The 19,176-nt window shown below is 42.6% G+C and overlaps 1 protein-coding gene across 2 annotated transcripts in view; it reads left to right on the forward strand.

Moving 5' to 3' along the window:
• Nucleotides 1-19,106, forward strand: part of esamb (endothelial cell adhesion molecule b) — a 50,156-nt gene extending 31,050 nt beyond the window's left edge. Inside the window, exons 1-7 of one of the 2 annotated variants that reach the window (XM_078792867.1) lie at nucleotides 5,134-5,416; nucleotides 6,045-6,190; nucleotides 8,780-8,981; nucleotides 9,587-9,742; nucleotides 17,365-17,487; nucleotides 17,588-17,717; nucleotides 18,390-19,106. In XM_078792867.1, the coding sequence (XP_078648993.1) occupies nucleotides 5,374-5,416; nucleotides 6,045-6,190; nucleotides 8,780-8,981; nucleotides 9,587-9,742; nucleotides 17,365-17,487; nucleotides 17,588-17,717; nucleotides 18,390-18,873 (1,284 nt within the window). In that variant the 5' untranslated portion in view covers nucleotides 5,134-5,373 and the 3' untranslated portion in view covers nucleotides 18,874-19,106. Of the gene's footprint in view, nucleotides 1-5,133; nucleotides 5,417-6,044; nucleotides 6,191-8,779; nucleotides 8,982-9,586; nucleotides 9,743-17,364; nucleotides 17,488-17,587; nucleotides 17,718-18,389 lie in introns of those variants that run through there. The other variant, XM_058079800.2, reaches the window with a different exon arrangement.
• Nucleotides 19,107-19,176: the final 70 nt, after the last annotated feature.

The raw sequence follows: 19,176 nt of genomic DNA on the forward strand, positions 1-19,176 counted from the left end.
CCAAATGTTCTAACCTCCCTATCTGAACTTTGGCATGGTTGAATACCAGAATACAACATTCTAACGACATTTATAGGTCAGAAACATGGAAAAAGCTCAATTGGTCCCTTTTTAGAAACAGCAGAGCACCCTTTCTCAGAGGAGATCTTTGCCTAGCATGAACTTAGAGCTTCTGTTTTAATTGATGACTTTATAGCTTTATTTATTACCATGTTAGCCATTGGATGATGTAAAGCTCTCAGGAATATCGTTACTGTGCAGAGACATACTACAAATAACGGTGGCTAAGATGAACTGCCCTTGTCCTCTGTGTACTCGGGATGCCAGATGGATTATGATCCAGCTTCCCGGTGACCCAGAACCGGATCAGCGGTATAGAACATATATGGATGGACTGACACGAAGTTAAACTGCAGGACTCGTGTACAGTTGTTGATTGACATACTCAACTTATTTTATTTGTGGAACATCTGCTATGACACTCAGCCGTTAGCATGAAGCTAATACTATTAGTGTTTCGTATGAATGCGCATGTATGTTTGTTGGTTTCTATGCTCGTGAACATGAGTATGCGCTGAGTAAAGTGTGTTTTATGCGAGGCGAATCAATTTAAAACACAATCAAAAGTTAAGAGGGATTAAAGCCAGCGTGCATGAGATAGTTGAAAATAGCTGCAGAGATGATGCTAATGTAATCCAATTTAAAGGCGCCTTTCCCCAAATATTTATTATTAAAGCTCCATCTGTTTGCAGCCCGTAGGGTCAGTCCAGCACGCCGTTTGACACCAACCCAGGCTATTCTGTTGTCCTACATTCTTCCCTGCTCCCTGTCACAAACTTCCAGAATAACCCCCTCCTCCTTTGCGCTGTCGTGTCGTCGTCTTTGTTCTCCTCTGCAAATCTGGAGCGAGTCTGGTAAAAGCAAAACAATTTAAGGTCACCCCAATTTCTTCCACGCTTTGGTGGAGGACTATACAACAAGGAAAAAGAATCAGACGCTTAAATAATGGATTGTTGTATTGTTTGTTTTCTGGATGCCGTCGTCTTCACCGGGTCGTTGGAAGATTTGCTTGGATCTTTTGTGACACCCTTTCCCCCACAAAGTCTACTATAAGAAGACGAGTGTGGGCAGCTTCTAAAAAAAGGCCCAGTACGCAGATTCTATACCATCAAATTGTTGTGTCATTGTACATCTTGCAGTGGAAAACACATTTACACAGGAAGGTAATGCTATTGGTGTTTCAATCAACAATTTCAAGATAATACATTTCGGCATTCCTGGCATTAACCTAAGTGCTAGGGCGTCGGTGATGTGGCTCGGGTCAGACAAACGCTGATTCCTTATTGCTTTCACTTCATGTTGTTGCTGCAGTCGGCTATACATTCAATGATAGCTCAACTTACTCAAAGCGCTACCATTAGCTGACAGCAAACATAACTTATGCCCGTGTGGAAAAGCAGGAAGTGGCAGGATGCAGTATATTCCAATGTTGGCTGAAGCATTCGGGAACTCATTGCATGGAATCCCTTTTATCGTTCGAGTCACAATGTTCAAGCCCTCGTTTGTCGAAGTGAATTGATTCCAGACCCGACTGTCTTCACTGAATTTCCACAAAGCATCTCCGGGTACTCCGGTTTCCTACCACATTCCAAAAACATGCTAGGTTAATGGGCGACTCCAAATTGTCCATAGGTATGAATGTGAGTGTGAATGGTTGTTTGTCTATATGCGCCCTGTGATTGGCTGGCGATCAGTCCAGGGTGTACCCCGCTTCTCGCCCAAAGACAGCTGGGATAGGCTCCAGCACCCCCCACAACCCTCATGAGGATAAGCGGTAGAAAATGAATGAATGAATGAATGAATAAATATTTCATTAGTTATAGCATAGAAAACCTGTTTGCCGCCCTCTAAATACAGCTTTTAACATTATTAGAGCCTTTTAAAAATGAACTAACACCCCTATATACACATTTACAGTCATATTACCCAATACTTTCTGAGAATATGAAACATAATATACACTCACATGTTACCATGGGCATCTTTTTCAGTCTTTTATTTCGATTTGAATTCATTCATTTGGTACTACAACATTCTGTGGCACCATTTTGAGTAATTGAGGTGAGAAGTACTATTGAATTGGCACTGGTTTCGGTTAGAGTCAGACATTGTGGAACTGATTAATGAGGCTAACCGAGGTTCCGGTGTTTTAGCGGTACGATGCTGCAATAATGACGTATGCTAGCAGCAACGTGTCACACTACAACTTGTCACCTTTCCACCCATTATACTCCTTTTGCTCACTCGCCTCCTCAGTCAACACCATGGCATCTAAATGGAGCTTTCTCTGGGTGATGCCTTCATTGTAAAGGTCCTGGCTCTACTGGAGGTAAAAGTCTGTGGAGGTGTGCACGGCGCTCTGCAGAGGGACTGACATGAGAGCAGGATGGAAGCAGCAGAGATTACTCGCAGCGATAGAGCAGGGCCCGCTTAAAGAGGATCACTTTATCTTCACACAGGACTTTACATGGCTCCCTGAGGGCTTTGACTGAGCCACACACTTTTTATCCTCCGCTTGATCTCACGTACACATGCAGTACATGCACACCTTGTTGCAAATATACTTTTATTTTGGAGACAATACTAAGACCCGGGCTCTCTCCTTGCTTGACTTTGCTGCCATTCATTTAATCCCATGCAGTGTTATCAGGCTGTTTTGATGATGACACGCTTATCTTTCATTAGCCTGTCTTGTCTACCATATGAGAGTGCTGCCCCCTGTGGACAAGCCCTGGTATTACACCAGATTGCTGTGCGGGAATGTGGATGCCCTGGACTGTTGTTTACTTTCAAGAGAAGAATCCAATTAGAGGAAATAAGCATAACTTCCCCTCAGGCAAAGTGGAATTAGGACAACGTTTTAGCGAGGCTTCATAGTATCGTGTTGTTAAGTGGCGGGCCTGGCTGGTTCCTCTTGTGAAGGGTTTATCTGGAATTCATAGCCATATGTAGATCTTGGATCGCCTCTGTCTGCACACATCCCAGATGGAGACGGCCATGGATTAATAAAGATTTTCCTCCTTTTAATAAACAAGTGAATGAAGCACAAGGGGAGTCGGAAACAACAAGAGTATTATCCCTCCCTTATTCTCATATTTGAAAAAATCCAACCAGTCACCCCCCCCCCCCCACCCCCTCTCACCCAATTGGGGCTCTGGCTGCACGGTGTCTGTTAATCAAGATGAAATGCTTGCATCACACAAGGCCAAACAATCCAGACGCCCTCATTCCGAAACCTTTCCGAGACCTTTCTTTTTTTCCTGATATTGTTACGCAATGTTACAGCAGATCCGAGGTGGTTCATCGGTTTAGCACCAATAGCTGGTGGTGGGGATGAAATTGGAATGCTAACGGGATTTGTGGGGAAAAAAAGGTTCAAATCTGTGGAAAAAAAAAAACAACAATTCCTCAGAACACCGGCAGTGTTCAATATGAAGGATGAAAGCAGCCTGAAGGAATGATGACGGCAGGGAAGATGTAAATCTTGCAATAGATGCTGGGGTGGGACCGCAGCAAAGGCAGGGGTGGGGGGGCCACTTTAACATCCTGCTAGATTGTTTTAGCTTGTCTTTAGTACACCTGAACCAGCTCATAACAAGCAGTACAAGCCTTGGATCAGACGTATGCGCCATTGGCGTATTTTCCCCTTCCTGACTCTTTGGTTTGTCACACTTTAATGTTTCTGATCATCAAAGAAATATTAGTCAATGGCAACACCACCCGACACAAATTGCAGTTTTTAAATGAAACTTTTTAGTTTTAAGGGAGAAAAAACAAACCTACATGATGACCCCCCCTAAAGGTGCCCCCTAAAGCTAATAACTTAGCAGCAACTGCAATCAACCCCTTGTGATAACTTGCAATGAGTCCTTTTCATTACATCCTAGTCCTGAGCTACAGCATCTGAATAGGATTCAGGTCAGGATGTTGACGTGAGCTGGAATGTTTTTTGTCTAGTAGTGGTTTTGGTCTTGGAACTTTTTGCCCAGTGTCTTTCTTATGGTGGAGTCATGAACCCTGACCTTTAAGTGAGGCCTGCAGTTCTTTGGATGTTGTTGTGGGGTCTTTTGTGACCTTTGGATGAGTCGTTGCTGTGCTTTGTGGTCATTTTGGTTGGAAGGTTCACCACTGTTCCATGTCTTCGCCCTTTGTGGATAATGGCTCTCATTGTGGTTGGCTGGAGTCCCAAAGCAACTTTTCCAGACTGATAGATCTCAGTTACTTTCTTTCTGGAGAGTGTTGTCAATAATGACACAATAGAAGTTCTTGTATCAGATTCCATTACAGCCCAAGTTCCCAAAGTGGGGTACGTATGCCAATTAGTGCATAACACTCCCAAGTACGAGTGTGCCTGAACGCCTCACAGCGCAGAGGCACAGTAAGAGCGGAAAGAAGGAAGGAAAGAAGGAGCCGACATGAAGTCCATTGCTCTGTGTGAGTGATGTGAACGAGTAAGTAAGTTGATGATTCAAAGAGTCGAATGTCCAACCTTGACCAGATTGGGAACCGAAGCATTTCCCCGGTTTGTCCTCGATGTCCCCAAATCAACTCATTCACCTTTCTTTTAGGATATCAATGATGCATTTTTGATAAGTTCTTTTTATTCATTTTTTAATGCTTTTTTTATATCTTGTTGCCACGACAACAGCCTGCTTCCAAACGGCATGACACGGATGCTGCCATGGGAAGAAAGCGATTAGCTAAATGTTAATTTTTGCGCCTGTATTCCGCTTGGCGGTTGACGTGACATCATATCCATGTCCATCTGAGCTTTTTTTTGCTCACGTGAGGTGACAGGATTGAGCCCGGGATTGTTTAGGGATTAGTCAACAGGATTTGCCAGATTGAGAAATTAAGGAAGAGGAGAGTCACTGAGGCAGAGGTCACTTTGCCCTCAGGAGAAAGAAGGAAAAACACACTTAGTCACCGCAAGTAAACTTCCAGGTCAGAAAAACAACTTCCATCTCTCTCTCTCTCTCTCTCTTTTTCACGCACTTTACCTCCTCCAAATCCGTGCGGCCTCACTCATCCCATCCCAGCCCATCCCATCCCAGCCAGCAGCAGTCTCCTAATTCTCCTGCCTCTGCAGAGCGGGAAAGACGTTCCCGGCAGAACAGATGTGGAGATCTGCTGCTGTCCGTCTGTGGACGCTCTGCCTCCTCTCCGACCGTTTGTGCTTGAACACCACGCGCAAAATCATTGGAAGCTTTCTGGAGGACTCGGCAGCTCGATTTTTACTTTGGTTTATTTCTGCCTGGCTTTCCCAACATTTCCAAACTGGAGACGCACTCAGACTCCGACTGCTGGGATCAGATGATCCAGCTCCAGCTGTCTGGCTCTGGTGACTGGGCGCCCTGTGAGTTGGACTCTCTCCCCTCATCTTCGTTTCGCTCACTTCCTGTTCAACATGTTTGTCCACCATTTGACATATTCTTGTTTTATGATTATATGATTATATTATTCATATAATGTGTGAATGCACATCTGCACCATGACACCACAAATGATGCCACATGCAAACTGCTTCATTTTGATGGAGTGGAGTAGCAAAGGTTGCTTTTTAACTACAGTATATTCTACTGCACATTAATATAATATATATTAATATATAATATCAATGGCTTCTTTAATATAAGGTGTGTTTTGCTTTTTCTTTGTCTTGTGTGTGGAATTGTTTTCTCAGCCTTTTTAAAATATCTTTATTGTATTCTTTATGTTTTTTTTTTAATTATTGCCTTTATAATTGCTGATATTGCAATATTTGGGGGCGTACAAACATCTGAACTATTTTTCATATTTAAAAAAAATACTCACACAGCGTTAGGTACAGTTATTTTACAGGTACAGGTATTTTAATATACATTATATAGAAAAAAATAAAATGATGTATGTGTATATGTGTATATATTCTCGAATGAGCGTGCCAATCAAAACTCAGCCTCACGTCTAATCTGGAACTGCTCTGTTTGGTGTCCTTGCTGCAGGTGACAGCCACAAGGTGGAAATCCCCCGGGAAGAAATGGAGGTGGTCAAAGGCCAGATGGTGGTGCTGCACGCCTGGTACACTCCCGTCTCGGATATTTCCAAAAACTCTGTCATTTGGCACTTCACTGGGAATCAGTCCAAGCAGGTGAGATGCAGTCAGGAGGAAAAGTTAACCAGGCAATCATGATAGACTTAATACTGTACATTTGGAGTTTTAACATCAGCTGAACAATTACAAGAACGTATTGTGCTGTGGGATCTTGAGGAGGTTCTAAGTAATATTTCGAAAAGAAGAAACGGGAGTGAGACAAAATACAAGTCTTCTATTGAAATGACCCCGCTGTTCTCATCAAATTCTGCCACCTTGTGGCCAGTTTTTGGCTTAAAGGTCGGAAATGGTAATGCCTTCGTGCAGAGTTGCATCATCACCTATTTTTGTCTCACGCTCAAAAAAGGTAAAAGATGTATCGATATATTTGGCGTTCTGGATTCTAAAAACGTTGAAATACATTTTTGGTGTTGAAGCAGTTACCTTCTCTCTGAGATATTGTCGAATGTAACAACCAGTAACAACCCTCATTTGGGCTGAGGATGGTCCCGTGTCTTCACAGACATCTAGTCGGATTCTTGGGGTCAGGTCGGTGACTTTTTGGGTCTACCACTCGACCTTTTTGTTCCACAACCGTCAAGATCTTTGAAGAAGTTTCAAATGGTGGTCCTACTACCTCCAACCTCAGCTGCTTGCAGCAGCTCAGCGATTTTCCAGAACCCCCTTAAGATCCAACGGTGCAAAATCAAAATTCTTTCAACTGGTCTCAACATTTTGATCAGCAATCTGACCGTGCTGTGACCTCAAATGGAATTGACAATGGAGATCTTCTTAAGTGGGATTACAGAGATACATGAATGAAGGTCACCATGAACCTGTCCAAAGGGAACGTAACTCACCAGGATGTGTGACATGGAGTAGGTTGACCTCCAAGTGACCTCCACTGTTGTCCTTATTTCATGTTCAGCATATGTAAACAATATTTTATACTGCAGGCTTTGCTGTGTTTTGGCTTTCACGCTGATGCTGTTCATGCATCCCGCTGTGCCGCGCCATTGGCAGATATCCCATTCCCATCGGATTTTTATGGACATTTAAACAAGGCCAACATCCCATCCCAAATATGTGTTTTTCGCTCCTGTACACCGCCATCATCATCCAAATGGGGTCACAGAGGAGAAAAGAAACAGCAATGGTGTCACTTGGACCATGGAGTGCAGGCAGGGGGGTCCAACGTCTGCAGCCCGCAGCTTGTATTTATGGCCGCTGATATAGACCCCGTTTTAAATGTTCCGACATTTAGAAGAGGAAGCAGTGCAGATTATGTGGACACGGCTCGGAGAAACCTTGCTCTCCGACAGCTAGCCTCCAGCACTAGCCTGAGGACCAGGCTAAAGGCGACGCCGTATCTCTGATTTCCATTTCTTCGTCCATCAGCTTACATTATCGTTCATGGGTGTATCGATTATTCATGGGTTTTTACTAGGAATGTCAATAATTATCGCCCCGATATCAGCATAAAATGCTATATTGGTATCAGATCATGAAAACTGATATAAAAACTGCTGTACACAACACATATGTACATATTTGTTCATTCCACCACAGGAGATGCGTCATCTTACAAATATCGCTATCGGAAATTGAGAGTTGGACAACATCGGCAAATCGGTTTTCGGCAAAAAAGCCTAGTTTTCGCCAATTGCTGCTGGTCCCGTAACATCGTAACATACCTCCACAAAACGGTTATTCACACCTACGGACAATTAGAGTGGCCAATGAAGCTAGCATCTATTGTTTTGGAAATCCACGGAATGTGGGAGGAAACCAGAATACCTGGATAAAACACATGCATGGGGAGAACCCAAGCGAAGAATCAAACCCAGGTTTCCCCATCCCCTGACTGTGTGGCCAACCAGTCAACTACTTGTCCACCGTGCGGCCTGTTGTTTTGCTGCAACTCCAAAGTAACAGAAACAGAGTAAGGCATGCCTTCGAGGGAGGTGTAGCAGCCTGAGAAAATAAAGAAAACAGTCTTAGCCAGCAAAAAAGTCCAAATCTGTTTCAGGCCATAGTCGGTTCTGTGAGGGAGGCAGGCTTTGAAAGCCCCTGACGCTGGTTTGGAATGAGAAAGACTTTTCACGAGTTATCAGCCAGGTCGTTCCTCCTCTACGTTGCGTTGACACCTGGTGTCTTGCGTGTCAAACCGGAGGCCATCTTGGGGTCTGCAAGGTTCCAAAGATGATCTGTAGAGATTAAGATTATTGCGACATTTGACATGAGTAATTCATATGCTGAGGAAGAAGGGATGAATGTTTTTTTTTATAGGACGTGAACCTCTCAGAATTATATTCCATCTCCTCGTTTTAGCGCACTGTAAATATTGGCACATGCAGTATGGGAGTGAGTGAGTGAGCGTGTGGAGTCTTCGCATGATTAATATCATCTGCACAGTTTCAGTGTCTGATGCCTGGGAGCTTATCGCGGACAGAAAATCAGAAAAGTCGCTGCTTGCCATCTGCACACATCAGGAGGATTATCTTTATGATGGACGTCAATTTCTGCTTATATGGTTAATCTGCACATCCTAATATGCCTGGAGCCAATGCAATTAAAATAGCCCCCATGATGGGAGAATGGAAACATTTTCTAATTATTCCACGTGTTTGGTTTGTGTGTCCGAAGGTAATCAACTTCAGCTCAGGTGAGGTGGGCCACGGCCAGAACGACTTTACCAAGAGAGCGGGCTTCAGCGCCGCCATGCCCTCCGCCAACCTCTCCATCTTCATCAACAACACCCAGGAATCCGATTCTGGACGCTATGTGTGCAACGTCATCATCCCGGGGGGCGCTGGCATTTCTGGACAGATGCGCCTTAATGTCAAAGGTAATGCACAAGGACCTGCAAAAGGTTACATCTGACCAAAAACCATCACACAGCTTCTGGAAATGAGAAAATAAAGAAACCGTATGGTCAATAAATCCCATACGTATATAGACAAAGATCATTCCCAATCATTCACAACTCTGGACTTTTAGGGCAGGGGTTCCAAATGGCGCATCCCTGTGTGGAGCCTCCCGGGTACTCTGCTTCCCTCCCCCATTCCAAAAACGACTCCAAATTGTCCATAGGTATGAATGTGGGTGTGAATGGTTGTTTGTCTACGTATATGTGCCCTGTGATTGGCTGGCCACCAGTCCAGGGTGGACCCCGCCTCTCACTGAAGTCAGCTGGGGTAGGCTTCAGCTACCCCAGCCACCCTCGTGAGAATAAGCGGCATAGAAAAACAAATGGAGTGAATATATTGGAGCATCACTGGGATGATTTAGCGTCCCAAAGCAGGACCAGTTTTTGGGGGGGTGAGGGTTAAAGATGCTCTGAAGTCATTTCAAGTGTTTGAGATTGAACTAAAACCAGTCCGAATTGAACTTGTTGTGGTACCAGCTTGTTCCTCTGATCGTATCTCACATGCTGACCTCTTCTCGTCCCAGTCCCTCCGTCCCCCCCAGCGTGCACCATGACAGGCGAGCCGGTCGTCAATGGCAACGTAACTCTGAGTTGTAAATCCAGCCATGGAAAGCCGGTCCCCCAGTACAAATGGACCAAGTCTGCCCCCATGCCGGAAGTCTTCTTCTCGCCCATGCAGAGTAAGTAGACATCTTAGCACCACTCAAATATTGCTGGCTCTTACGGGGCGTGACATTCGGGTCTCAAGGTCACCTGCTCAAGGACATGTGGGGCAAAACGGCGTATTTATAGAAGAAGCCATAGAGTCGGTCCTCCACCTTTGCAGCTGTAACAATGTTCTACAAGATGTGCAGGGCATGCGTCTCTGTGGGAACGTTTCGTCATTTTTGAGGTCGTTGCGTGTTTGACTCATCCCAGGATGCCTTTAAGGACCCCACACCAAAACATGGGGCATTGACAAGTCGTCAACATTAGCAGGTTGTACTGTAATTGATGTTGTCCAACTAGTCCAAGTCAGAGACTCAATAAAAAGGAATGACTTGAAGAAGTTGACCGCCGAGGGTCAAATTGAGGACACCCCCACAGCAGAAAGGTCTCCATTGTCAAAGTGACGCTGATGCATCATCTGCCCATGCTTCCTGGTCAATAAAAGTGGTTAAAAACACGCAAATGATCCTGAGGTGACGTCAAGGCTTTTTGTGCAGGATCCAGAGGGAATATGAGCTGATTTTAAGAGGATCACACATAGAAAGGACCGGCTAGACAGTGGCTTTTAAATAATGTAAGAACACGGGCAGATGCTGTGATGATGAAATAGTATTATTACGGAACAGGATTCACTTCCCTTCAATGCATCGTTGAGAAATCTTCCATTCGGAATGAGCCCAATATATTCATCTTGCTCACATTGGCAGCATACCAACCAGAGAGGTGCTCTTGAACGCACCCTAACATTTACATCAAATTTAAAATAAAAAAAGACCAAATGAGCTTTTATTGCAGAGTAAATTGGGGTTTCGCATTACACTTTTAAGCTTATATAACATTTTGTATGCACGAGCAAGCTTGCACTCATAGAGAGGATTAAACAAATGGACATGGTAATTAGGAAGCTTTAGGCTTGTTTGTTGGCTCAGTTTTTTCTCCCCAAAGCCAGGCCAGTAGCTTCCTATTTTATTTACACACGCACACACACGCACACACACATGCGCAAACACACACTGTATTTAGCTGGCTCAAGATCATTTTCAACAATGCTGTCCTGCATATGCAATTTATATCAATTGTATTATTAGAATGATTTTTGTTTGTCACACTTAAATGTTTCTATGGAAACCCGTTTCCGCGACTGAAAAAAAAAAATCACAATAGTAAATCGAATTTATGAGATAAAAAGTCGAAATTACGAAATAATAGGTCGAAATTATGAGATAAAAAATCAAAACTATGAGATAGAAAGTTGACATTTTGAGATAAGAAAGTCAAAATTTTGAAATTAGAAAGAAGAAATTACGAGATTAAAAAGTTGAAGTTACAAGATTAAAAAGTAAAAATTACGAGATTAGAAAGTCGAAATTTTGAGATAAGAAAGTCGAAATTTTGAGATAAGAAAGTCGAAATTTTGAGATAAGAAAGAAGAAATTACGAGATAAGAAAGAAGAAATTAGATAAGAAAAAAGAAATTATTATATTAAAAAGTCGAAATTACGATATTAAAAAGTCGAAATTACGATATTAAAAAGTCGAAATTACGATATTAAAAAGTCGAAATTACGAGATTAAAAAGTCAAAATTACGAGATTAAAAAGTCAAAATTACGAGATTAAAAAATAGAAATTACGAGATTAAAAAGTCGAAATTACGAGATAGAATGTCGAAATTACGAGATAAGAAAATCGGAATTTACGAGATAAAAAGTCAAAATTTCGAGATAAGAAAGTGGAAAACAGTCACATCCCTTTTATTATTTCCATGCCTCAAAATTCTTTCCAATGGTCATTTGCTTGGTACAATTCCATGTGAATTCACCACCAAATGAAGTATTTCATCACTTGTAAAGCCACACTTAAAGTACTTCTCTGTGTACTCACAATCCACGTCTGAACAGGAGAGAAGAGCTGCTGCTGTGACTCTTCTACAAAGCTATCTCATTATTTACACTTTTTATGTCATTATTAGGACTTTCTATCTCATCATTTCAACTTTCTTATCTCGGTATTTCGACTGTCTAGCTTATAATTTCGACTTTTTATCTCATTATTTCGACTTACCTTTGGGATAATTTTTTTTTCAGTGGTGGAAACAGGCTTCCATATGTTTCAGATCATTAAACTAGTTAACATTTTCGTCAATGACAACACAACACATGAAACTTTTTATGATTAATAGAAAAGAAATCCAAACAGACATGGCCTAGTGTGAGCTTTGGGACTCCAGCCAACCACAGTGAGAGGCATTATCTAATTACATTATGAAAAGCTACTTGGGTTGTGTAGGAAGACAATGATCCAAAACACAGCAGCAAGTCCTGAAGAAAAACCAAATGAAGACTTTGGAGTGGCCTAGTCCAAGTCCTGACGTGGATCCTATGGAGATGCTGTGGCATGACCTTCAAAAGGCTTCACAGCGCCGTATGGGTGCGCAAACGCTTGACTGGAGAAAATTTGCAAAAAATTGTGTGCAGGGATCCATTCTATATAATTAGAACTGGTATTTTTAGTTTTTGGTCTTTTATTTAATATGATCTGTGATGGATGAAGAGGAAAAAATACAATTCTATGGAAGTGATTTTTAGTTGGATTTGGTAAAAATAAGAGCGTTCTATTCATTTAGCGATTGTGGATCCTGGTGTCCTCATTGATGCTTCTGGTGCTCATATGCCAAACAAACCAAAGGCCAATGTGATATGTAGCGTTGCTGTCATGCAGACCCAAATGTCATGCACCTCCCTGCTGACCCCATCGTGAGGTTGAGTCAGCGTCCTTACATCATCGCTATCGTCCCGAGGTCTCAGACCGGACCTTCGGGGCTCTACTTTGTACACAGCAGCGGACACAACACTCTCGCGGACGCATCAACTCGTGCAAATGGTGCCCGCCACGCCACACAGGCTTGCTTGTCACATTCTTCTTTGGTCATAAAAGTGTAAAAATAAGTTAACAACCGGAAAACAGCAACAAAACGGACAAGAATTACAAGAGAGGAACACGGAGAGGGAGGTTACCGCTGTTGCCGCACGGAACAAATGTGTGTCGTGTTGGGCAAATATTTTTAACATGGAACATAAAACCATGAATTCCTTTGCTAACCAAAACAGCAGCCCCCACTAAGGCACATAAAGGGTGTCGAAAACAAGGTTTTTATATTTACAGAAAAAAGCTTTATCAGCGTCAAATTCCGACAAATGCGGCAAAGTAGAAAACCAAACTTCTTGAAGTACAATTATAGTTTTTACAACTTAAGCTCACATGTTATGACCTGTTTCATTGTTATGTTGTTGCTAACCTCTTTCTTTTTTTATGATCGTTACCACGGAAATGCTCCAGTCAAACCTCCGTTTGCGTATTATTGAGATTTTGTCAAATTGTCGCCAATAAATAGCTATGTTTGTTTTCCTGCAATACCGTAAAATAAATAGAATACAATTAAGTACTCGGTTTGTTCTGCACCGTACGTGTTGATGACTCGCTGTTATGGAGTACCACAGCTACATAACCCAACATGGGGCCAAGGGAAGTTGCGATTGCCAGCAGTTTGATGAGGAAGGTGAGAAACACCACTGAAGTCTTCTTTTGCATTGTTTTCTGCATGCAAAATTATTCCTTAATTCTTTAATTTTCCTGTTTTTAACATTATATCGGAAAAATTGCTTCAACTTTCAAATGTTTTGGTTTTTGTCAGACTAATTAATAACAAAACATATGGAATCCCCTTTCTGCCACAGAAAGTGGCAAAAAATATCCCAATCCCAAGTTATTTTATGGGATAAAAAGTTATATGACTTTCCTATCTCATGATTCTGACTTTTTATCTCGTAATTGTGGCTTTTATCTCGTAATTTCAACTTTGATTTCAAAATAATTAGTGATTATAATTGTAATTTGGAAATTTTAGCTCATAATTCTGACATAATTTACATCATCAGTTCGATCCATCTAAACATTTTTATGTTTTTTTTTGTATCTCATAATTGAGTTTCCTATCTGATAATTAGGACTTTCGTCTCATAAACCTAAACTTTTATGCCATAATTCTGACTTTTTACATCATAATTTCAACTGATCTCAAAATTATGACTTTTTATATTGTAATCATGGCTTTTTATCTCAGAGTTTGACTTTCCTAGCTCATAAATAGGACTTTTTATGTCGTAATCCGGACTTTTTATCTCATAATTTGACTTTTTATCTTGTAATTTGGATTTTTTTAATTTCATAATTATGACGTTCCTATCTCATAATTCTGACTTTTTACATTATAATTCCAACTGATCTCAAAATGTGGACTTTTTATCTCATGATTGTCAAGTCAAGTTTATTTCTATAATTAATCACAATAGAGCCTCAAAGGGCTTTACAAGCCGGCAACAATAGACGATTGTGACTTTCTTATCTCATAATTCTCATAATTATGACTTTTTATCTCATAATTATGGCTTACCATAGAGACATGGGCTTCCGCAAGTGTAGTTAAAAATTGCTTGTACAATAAAAAATGTCGCGATGGTGAAAGTTTGACCCAGGAACAGATTGTATTCGACCTGTGCGATGACTGACAGGGCAAAGCTCTAAAAAAAAAAAAATCCCAAATAAAAAGCCTTTCAATCTTTTGTTGCTGAGATAAGACCATCTGTTTGTGAGCAAGAGGACTTAGGATTGATGTAGCATTGACTTGATCTGCTGCATTCATCTCTTTATGACACTAAAGTCCTCAGACTTATCAAATGAAAACTACTTCCTCTGATTGACATTGTATAAGTTGTTTCATGTCACACTTGCGTTCATCCTTTGAGCAGCTCTAATGTATGTCTCTTTCCTTTGGACATTTTACCCTGCCGTCACTGCTTATATTTTCTTTCAGCGATCTGTCCGTCATCCTCTCCTCATTTCCTGTGCGGAGGGCGCTGCCTAATCTAACAAGCCCCATGTCATTGCTTGATCAGCCCCTAAGTTGGATTTGGGCCTGAGAGCATCCAACCTCCTCCTCTCCACCCCCTTGTTGATTCATGCACTGCCGCTTTTTACCCATCATGCTCCTTTCTCTCCTTCTCTCTAACAACCCTCATCATCCATCCCAAAAACACAAAACTAAAGAATGGAGACCCTGCCCTCAGCCCATACTGGTCCTGGGCTTCATGGGTAAGGGTTTTTACTTCATACACCCCCATTTGTCTTTTTCCATGTGTACTACGTGAGTGTTTGCTTTATTTAGCATTGGCTGGAATAGCCGATTGGTGGGAATCACGCTTCCTATTCCAAAAAGGCAACGGTCGGCTGCTCCAGTCACTGGAAGTGGGTAGGAATGTAGGCAGGCGTGTGTTGTGCAACCTTTTATTGTACTTTGCATTGCACGTGTGTAGAAGTGTGTAGAGGAGTATGAAACTTGTGGTTATTAATGGGCACAGGCAATCCTCTAATATTTTGGTTATCCTTTTTGTATACTAGTTTTTACCTTCCTTACTATATGCAGTGTTATTAATGGGCACAGGCGATCCTCGTGTTGAGGACAATCATGTTGCTGTTTATGGTCGTCTTTATATGCAGAAAACGTCTTCAAAACACTTCATAATGCAGGAGTTAAGAGTTTTCTCAATGATAGTACATACATGTACAATGATTTGTACATATATACATATATTGTGGCACAAGTCCGTGAGGACCAGGCCGCTATTATTATATTTATTTGACACCAATGACGAGCTATGGAAAAAACTCACAATAAGCTTGTCAACCCATTGGGAATTGGACGGGGTTAACACTTAACTCATCGCACAGCAGCTTAACACTCAAAGTATACCTCAGAAATATACAAATAAGTGCAAATATGGGTTTGAAAAGAAAAACTATATACTATACTATTTAAATGTTTTCTCATAATGCATTTTTGAGTAAAGCATTTTTTGAAGGCCAAGCATGATATAAAATGGATGCATGGGGCTGTAATGATGCATTTGTCCACCATAGGGAGGCTGACATCATCGCAGCACCCCGTCAGGCATCAATGGATACTTTGCTTGGACACAATGCATTATGAGAAAACGGTAAAATAGTTTTAGCGTAAATTTGTATTGATACTTAAACGGAGCGTCAGCACCATCCCAAACTTTTTTCAGGGCTCACAGCCAAATGTGTAAACGTCCTCATCATTAGTTTAGCATAGTTTAACACGATAACACAACATTCATGTCTAACAACGTTTATCGGTCAGAAAAGTGGAAAAGGCATTGGTCCCCCTCGGACTGGAGGAATGGATGCCGGTAGACTACTTGGGTGGTCCAAGATGAGATGCTACAAATGAAATTGTCTGACCCTTAATCCAGGGGGGGTTTGAGAAGCACTGCATTAGCGTAAGCTGGAGCCTATCCCAGCTGACTCTGGACGAGAGGTGAAAAAATATTCGTCCAAGCATGTTGGTGAATGAGCCCGTTTTTCCTTTTGATGAGGATGATTCCCCAAAACTGGCCGCCGTGTTTGACATGGCCTGAAAAGCAAAAGGACATGAGATGACAACATGCTCCAGTGTGTTGTCGAAGATTCAATCAGCAGGAGGATTTGTCCCCGTAAGTCTCCCGTAATTACTTGTTTATTTTTATTTTTCTCCACCCCCACCAGCCTGTTTGTGGCAACGCAGCCGCGCTTTCAAGCCAGATGCTGCAAGGGAGGAGATTTTGTTGAATGGTAATACCCCGCCACCCCCCCACCCCGCCCGTGAAAGCAGGACGGTGGAACGCACACGCTAGCCCGCGGTGTCGTGACCTTAGTGTGCGAAAATATGAAAAGAGAATCTGCTGACAAACATGCTCATACGGGGGTTGTACTGTATGTGTGCTGCAGGATTGCACCCCTGCCGAAATGGAGCAGGAGTGGATTAAATGGCAGATGAATGACGGGAAACGGTAACTAATGATTCAATGTCAGCATTATATGACAGTACTTCACGTACTATCGATCAAGATCATAATGCAAATCTGAAATGTGATCATAAACAAGCAGCACAAACTATTAATGGCATTTCTAACTCGGTTATTGTTTCCTACTAACGGGCCATTGTTATTGCAACCCTCGCCATCACTGACTGAGAGGTGGCTTGCTGTTATTCTTATTATTATGCCCTGATATTTACACTCCTGATGAAAAACACCCCTTGGAAAATGAAAAGAAGATCTTAAGGCGCTTCTAAGTAAATTCAAACAAGGTGCTGAAGATGGCTCCACTGTCTGGAACTGATGTCCATCACTTCTCCTACCATCCATCCAAAAGAATGGTGGTGTCAGATGTACTGATTATACTCATGCATAATTGTTTCTAATATTTTGGTTATCCTTTTTTTTATATACTAGCTTTTACCTTCCTTGCTATATCCAGTGTGATACCTGTTAAATTATTACCGCTTCTCTATATTCATTTCATAAATGTCAGTTTTAATTGTCACTTGGTGTTTTTATTCATTTTAATGCACCTGATTACATTTTTAAATAAGTAGTTTATTTGATGAAGGTGTGTATGTAATCGAACTTGTGTTACCAAGTAAAGTGTATACGTTGGCTATTGTGTGATGTGTGAACGTGTGTGTCGGCTTGCAGACGAGAGACAAGGCACCCTGCGGCTGAGCAACCTGACCAAAAGCATGTCGGGGAAGTACATCTGCCGAGCCAGCAACACAGCCGGCTCCGACAGCTGTTCTATTAACCTGGAGGTTATCACCTGTGTGTGCACACTGACCCCAAGCTCATCCTTCGCCAACATGGCCGCCCGCTCGGCGTTAATAACCTGTGTGTTGTGTTGCATTCTTTTGCGGTTTGGCAGCTTCCAACGCAGGCATGATTGCGGCCGCCACCCTGGGGTCCATGGTGGGACTGGTCGCCATGGCGCTGTTCCTCATATTTGTCCTGAGGAGGAGGCGGGACACGGAGGAGGAAACGGCCAATGAGATCAAGTGAGAGCTTTTTGTGTTGTGTATTGTGTGTTGTCCATCATGTCCACCAACTTGCATGGCTGTGTTTTTGTTTATATCACGCAAGGTGGTGATCATTAATAACTGGCAGGAGGAGGACTGCGTTCATTATATAAATAGGACAGTACATTTTCCCGTGCATGCACAAACATATCTTGGGCTTTGAGTTTGTGGACTATTTGGGATTTTTGTATGAATTTGTATTATGCAAGGTGGTAGTTATAACTCCTAACTGGCAGGAGGAGGGATGATTTAATTATATGACACACTAATATTGAGCATGAGCTAGCGTATTGTTGGCTTTAACGTTGTATATTAATTTTTAGACTATTTATTTCAATTAATATGCAAGGTGGCGGTTATCATTTATAACTGGTGGGAGGAGGATGTCGACTGTACATTGAGCATATTGAACATATCACGGGCTTATGAGCGTACTCCTGTCCTTGCATGAACAAACTCATTATGGGCTTTGACTTTGTGAATTATGTTGAATCTTTTTATAGTTTAATAATGATATTGATTGTTTGAATTTTTGTATTTCTATTCCATAAAATGGCAGTTATCATGAATAACCGGTGGGAGGAGGGATTGCATTAATTATGACTGGAGGTTGCGAAATGTGACATAGACGTTGCTGTCTTCTCCTTCCAGGGAGGACGCCCAGGCGCCAAAGCGAGTGTCCTGGGCCAAGAGCAACACCGGTTCAGACATTGTGTCCAAAAACGGGACCTTGTCGTCCATCGCCACCAGTCCTCGTCCCGGAGACCACCACCACCCCCACCGTCATCCCAACTTCCACTACCCTTACACCCCGTCGTCTACCACGGATGCGGGCTCCGTCATCAACGCTTACCAGCTGCGACCCGGGGAGGCCAACACGCTGCAAGGACTCCCGGGTTACAACATGGGCGGGACCCCGTCACGTAAGCAAAAACGGCCCCCGGCCGCAAACGGAGCCCCGCCCCAGGCTCTCCGGGGCCCGATGGTGGCTCTGCTCAACAGGACTGAAGGGGCTCAGCCACAGATGCCGCCCCCCTTCACGGTGTCCCCGCAGGCCAGCTCGTCCACGCTGACCAGGGCTGGGACAGTGGCCATCATGGTGCCTGCTCAAAGCCAAGCAGGCTCCCTAGTGTAGCATTCTGTGTGTGTGTGTGTGTGTGTGTGTGTAGGGGGCAGGGGTCAAACGTTTGCCTTGTGTTGGAGGAAACTATCTCACAGCTGGTTTGTGCTTCTTTTGCACTCCAAATTCCACTGACTCAGCACATTTTCATTTTTCTACAACTCACTGTTCTATTTAAAGGCACAGTAGACAACTTGTAAACGGCGTCATGTGATTACCCCTGGAGAACTACCAGTGTACGTGTGGCGTTTAGGCTCATGTGTCCAACTTCTCTCAGGCTAAAGGCTCAGATTCAGAGCAAAACCACCACAATCCAAA

The sequence above is a fragment of the Doryrhamphus excisus genome, linkage group LG8, assembly GCF_037039965.1.
Source record: "Doryrhamphus excisus strain RoL-2023G ecotype Guam linkage group LG8, RoL_Dexc_Guam_v1.1, whole genome shotgun sequence".
NCBI lineage: Eukaryota > Metazoa > Chordata > Actinopteri > Syngnathiformes > Syngnathidae > Doryrhamphus > Doryrhamphus excisus.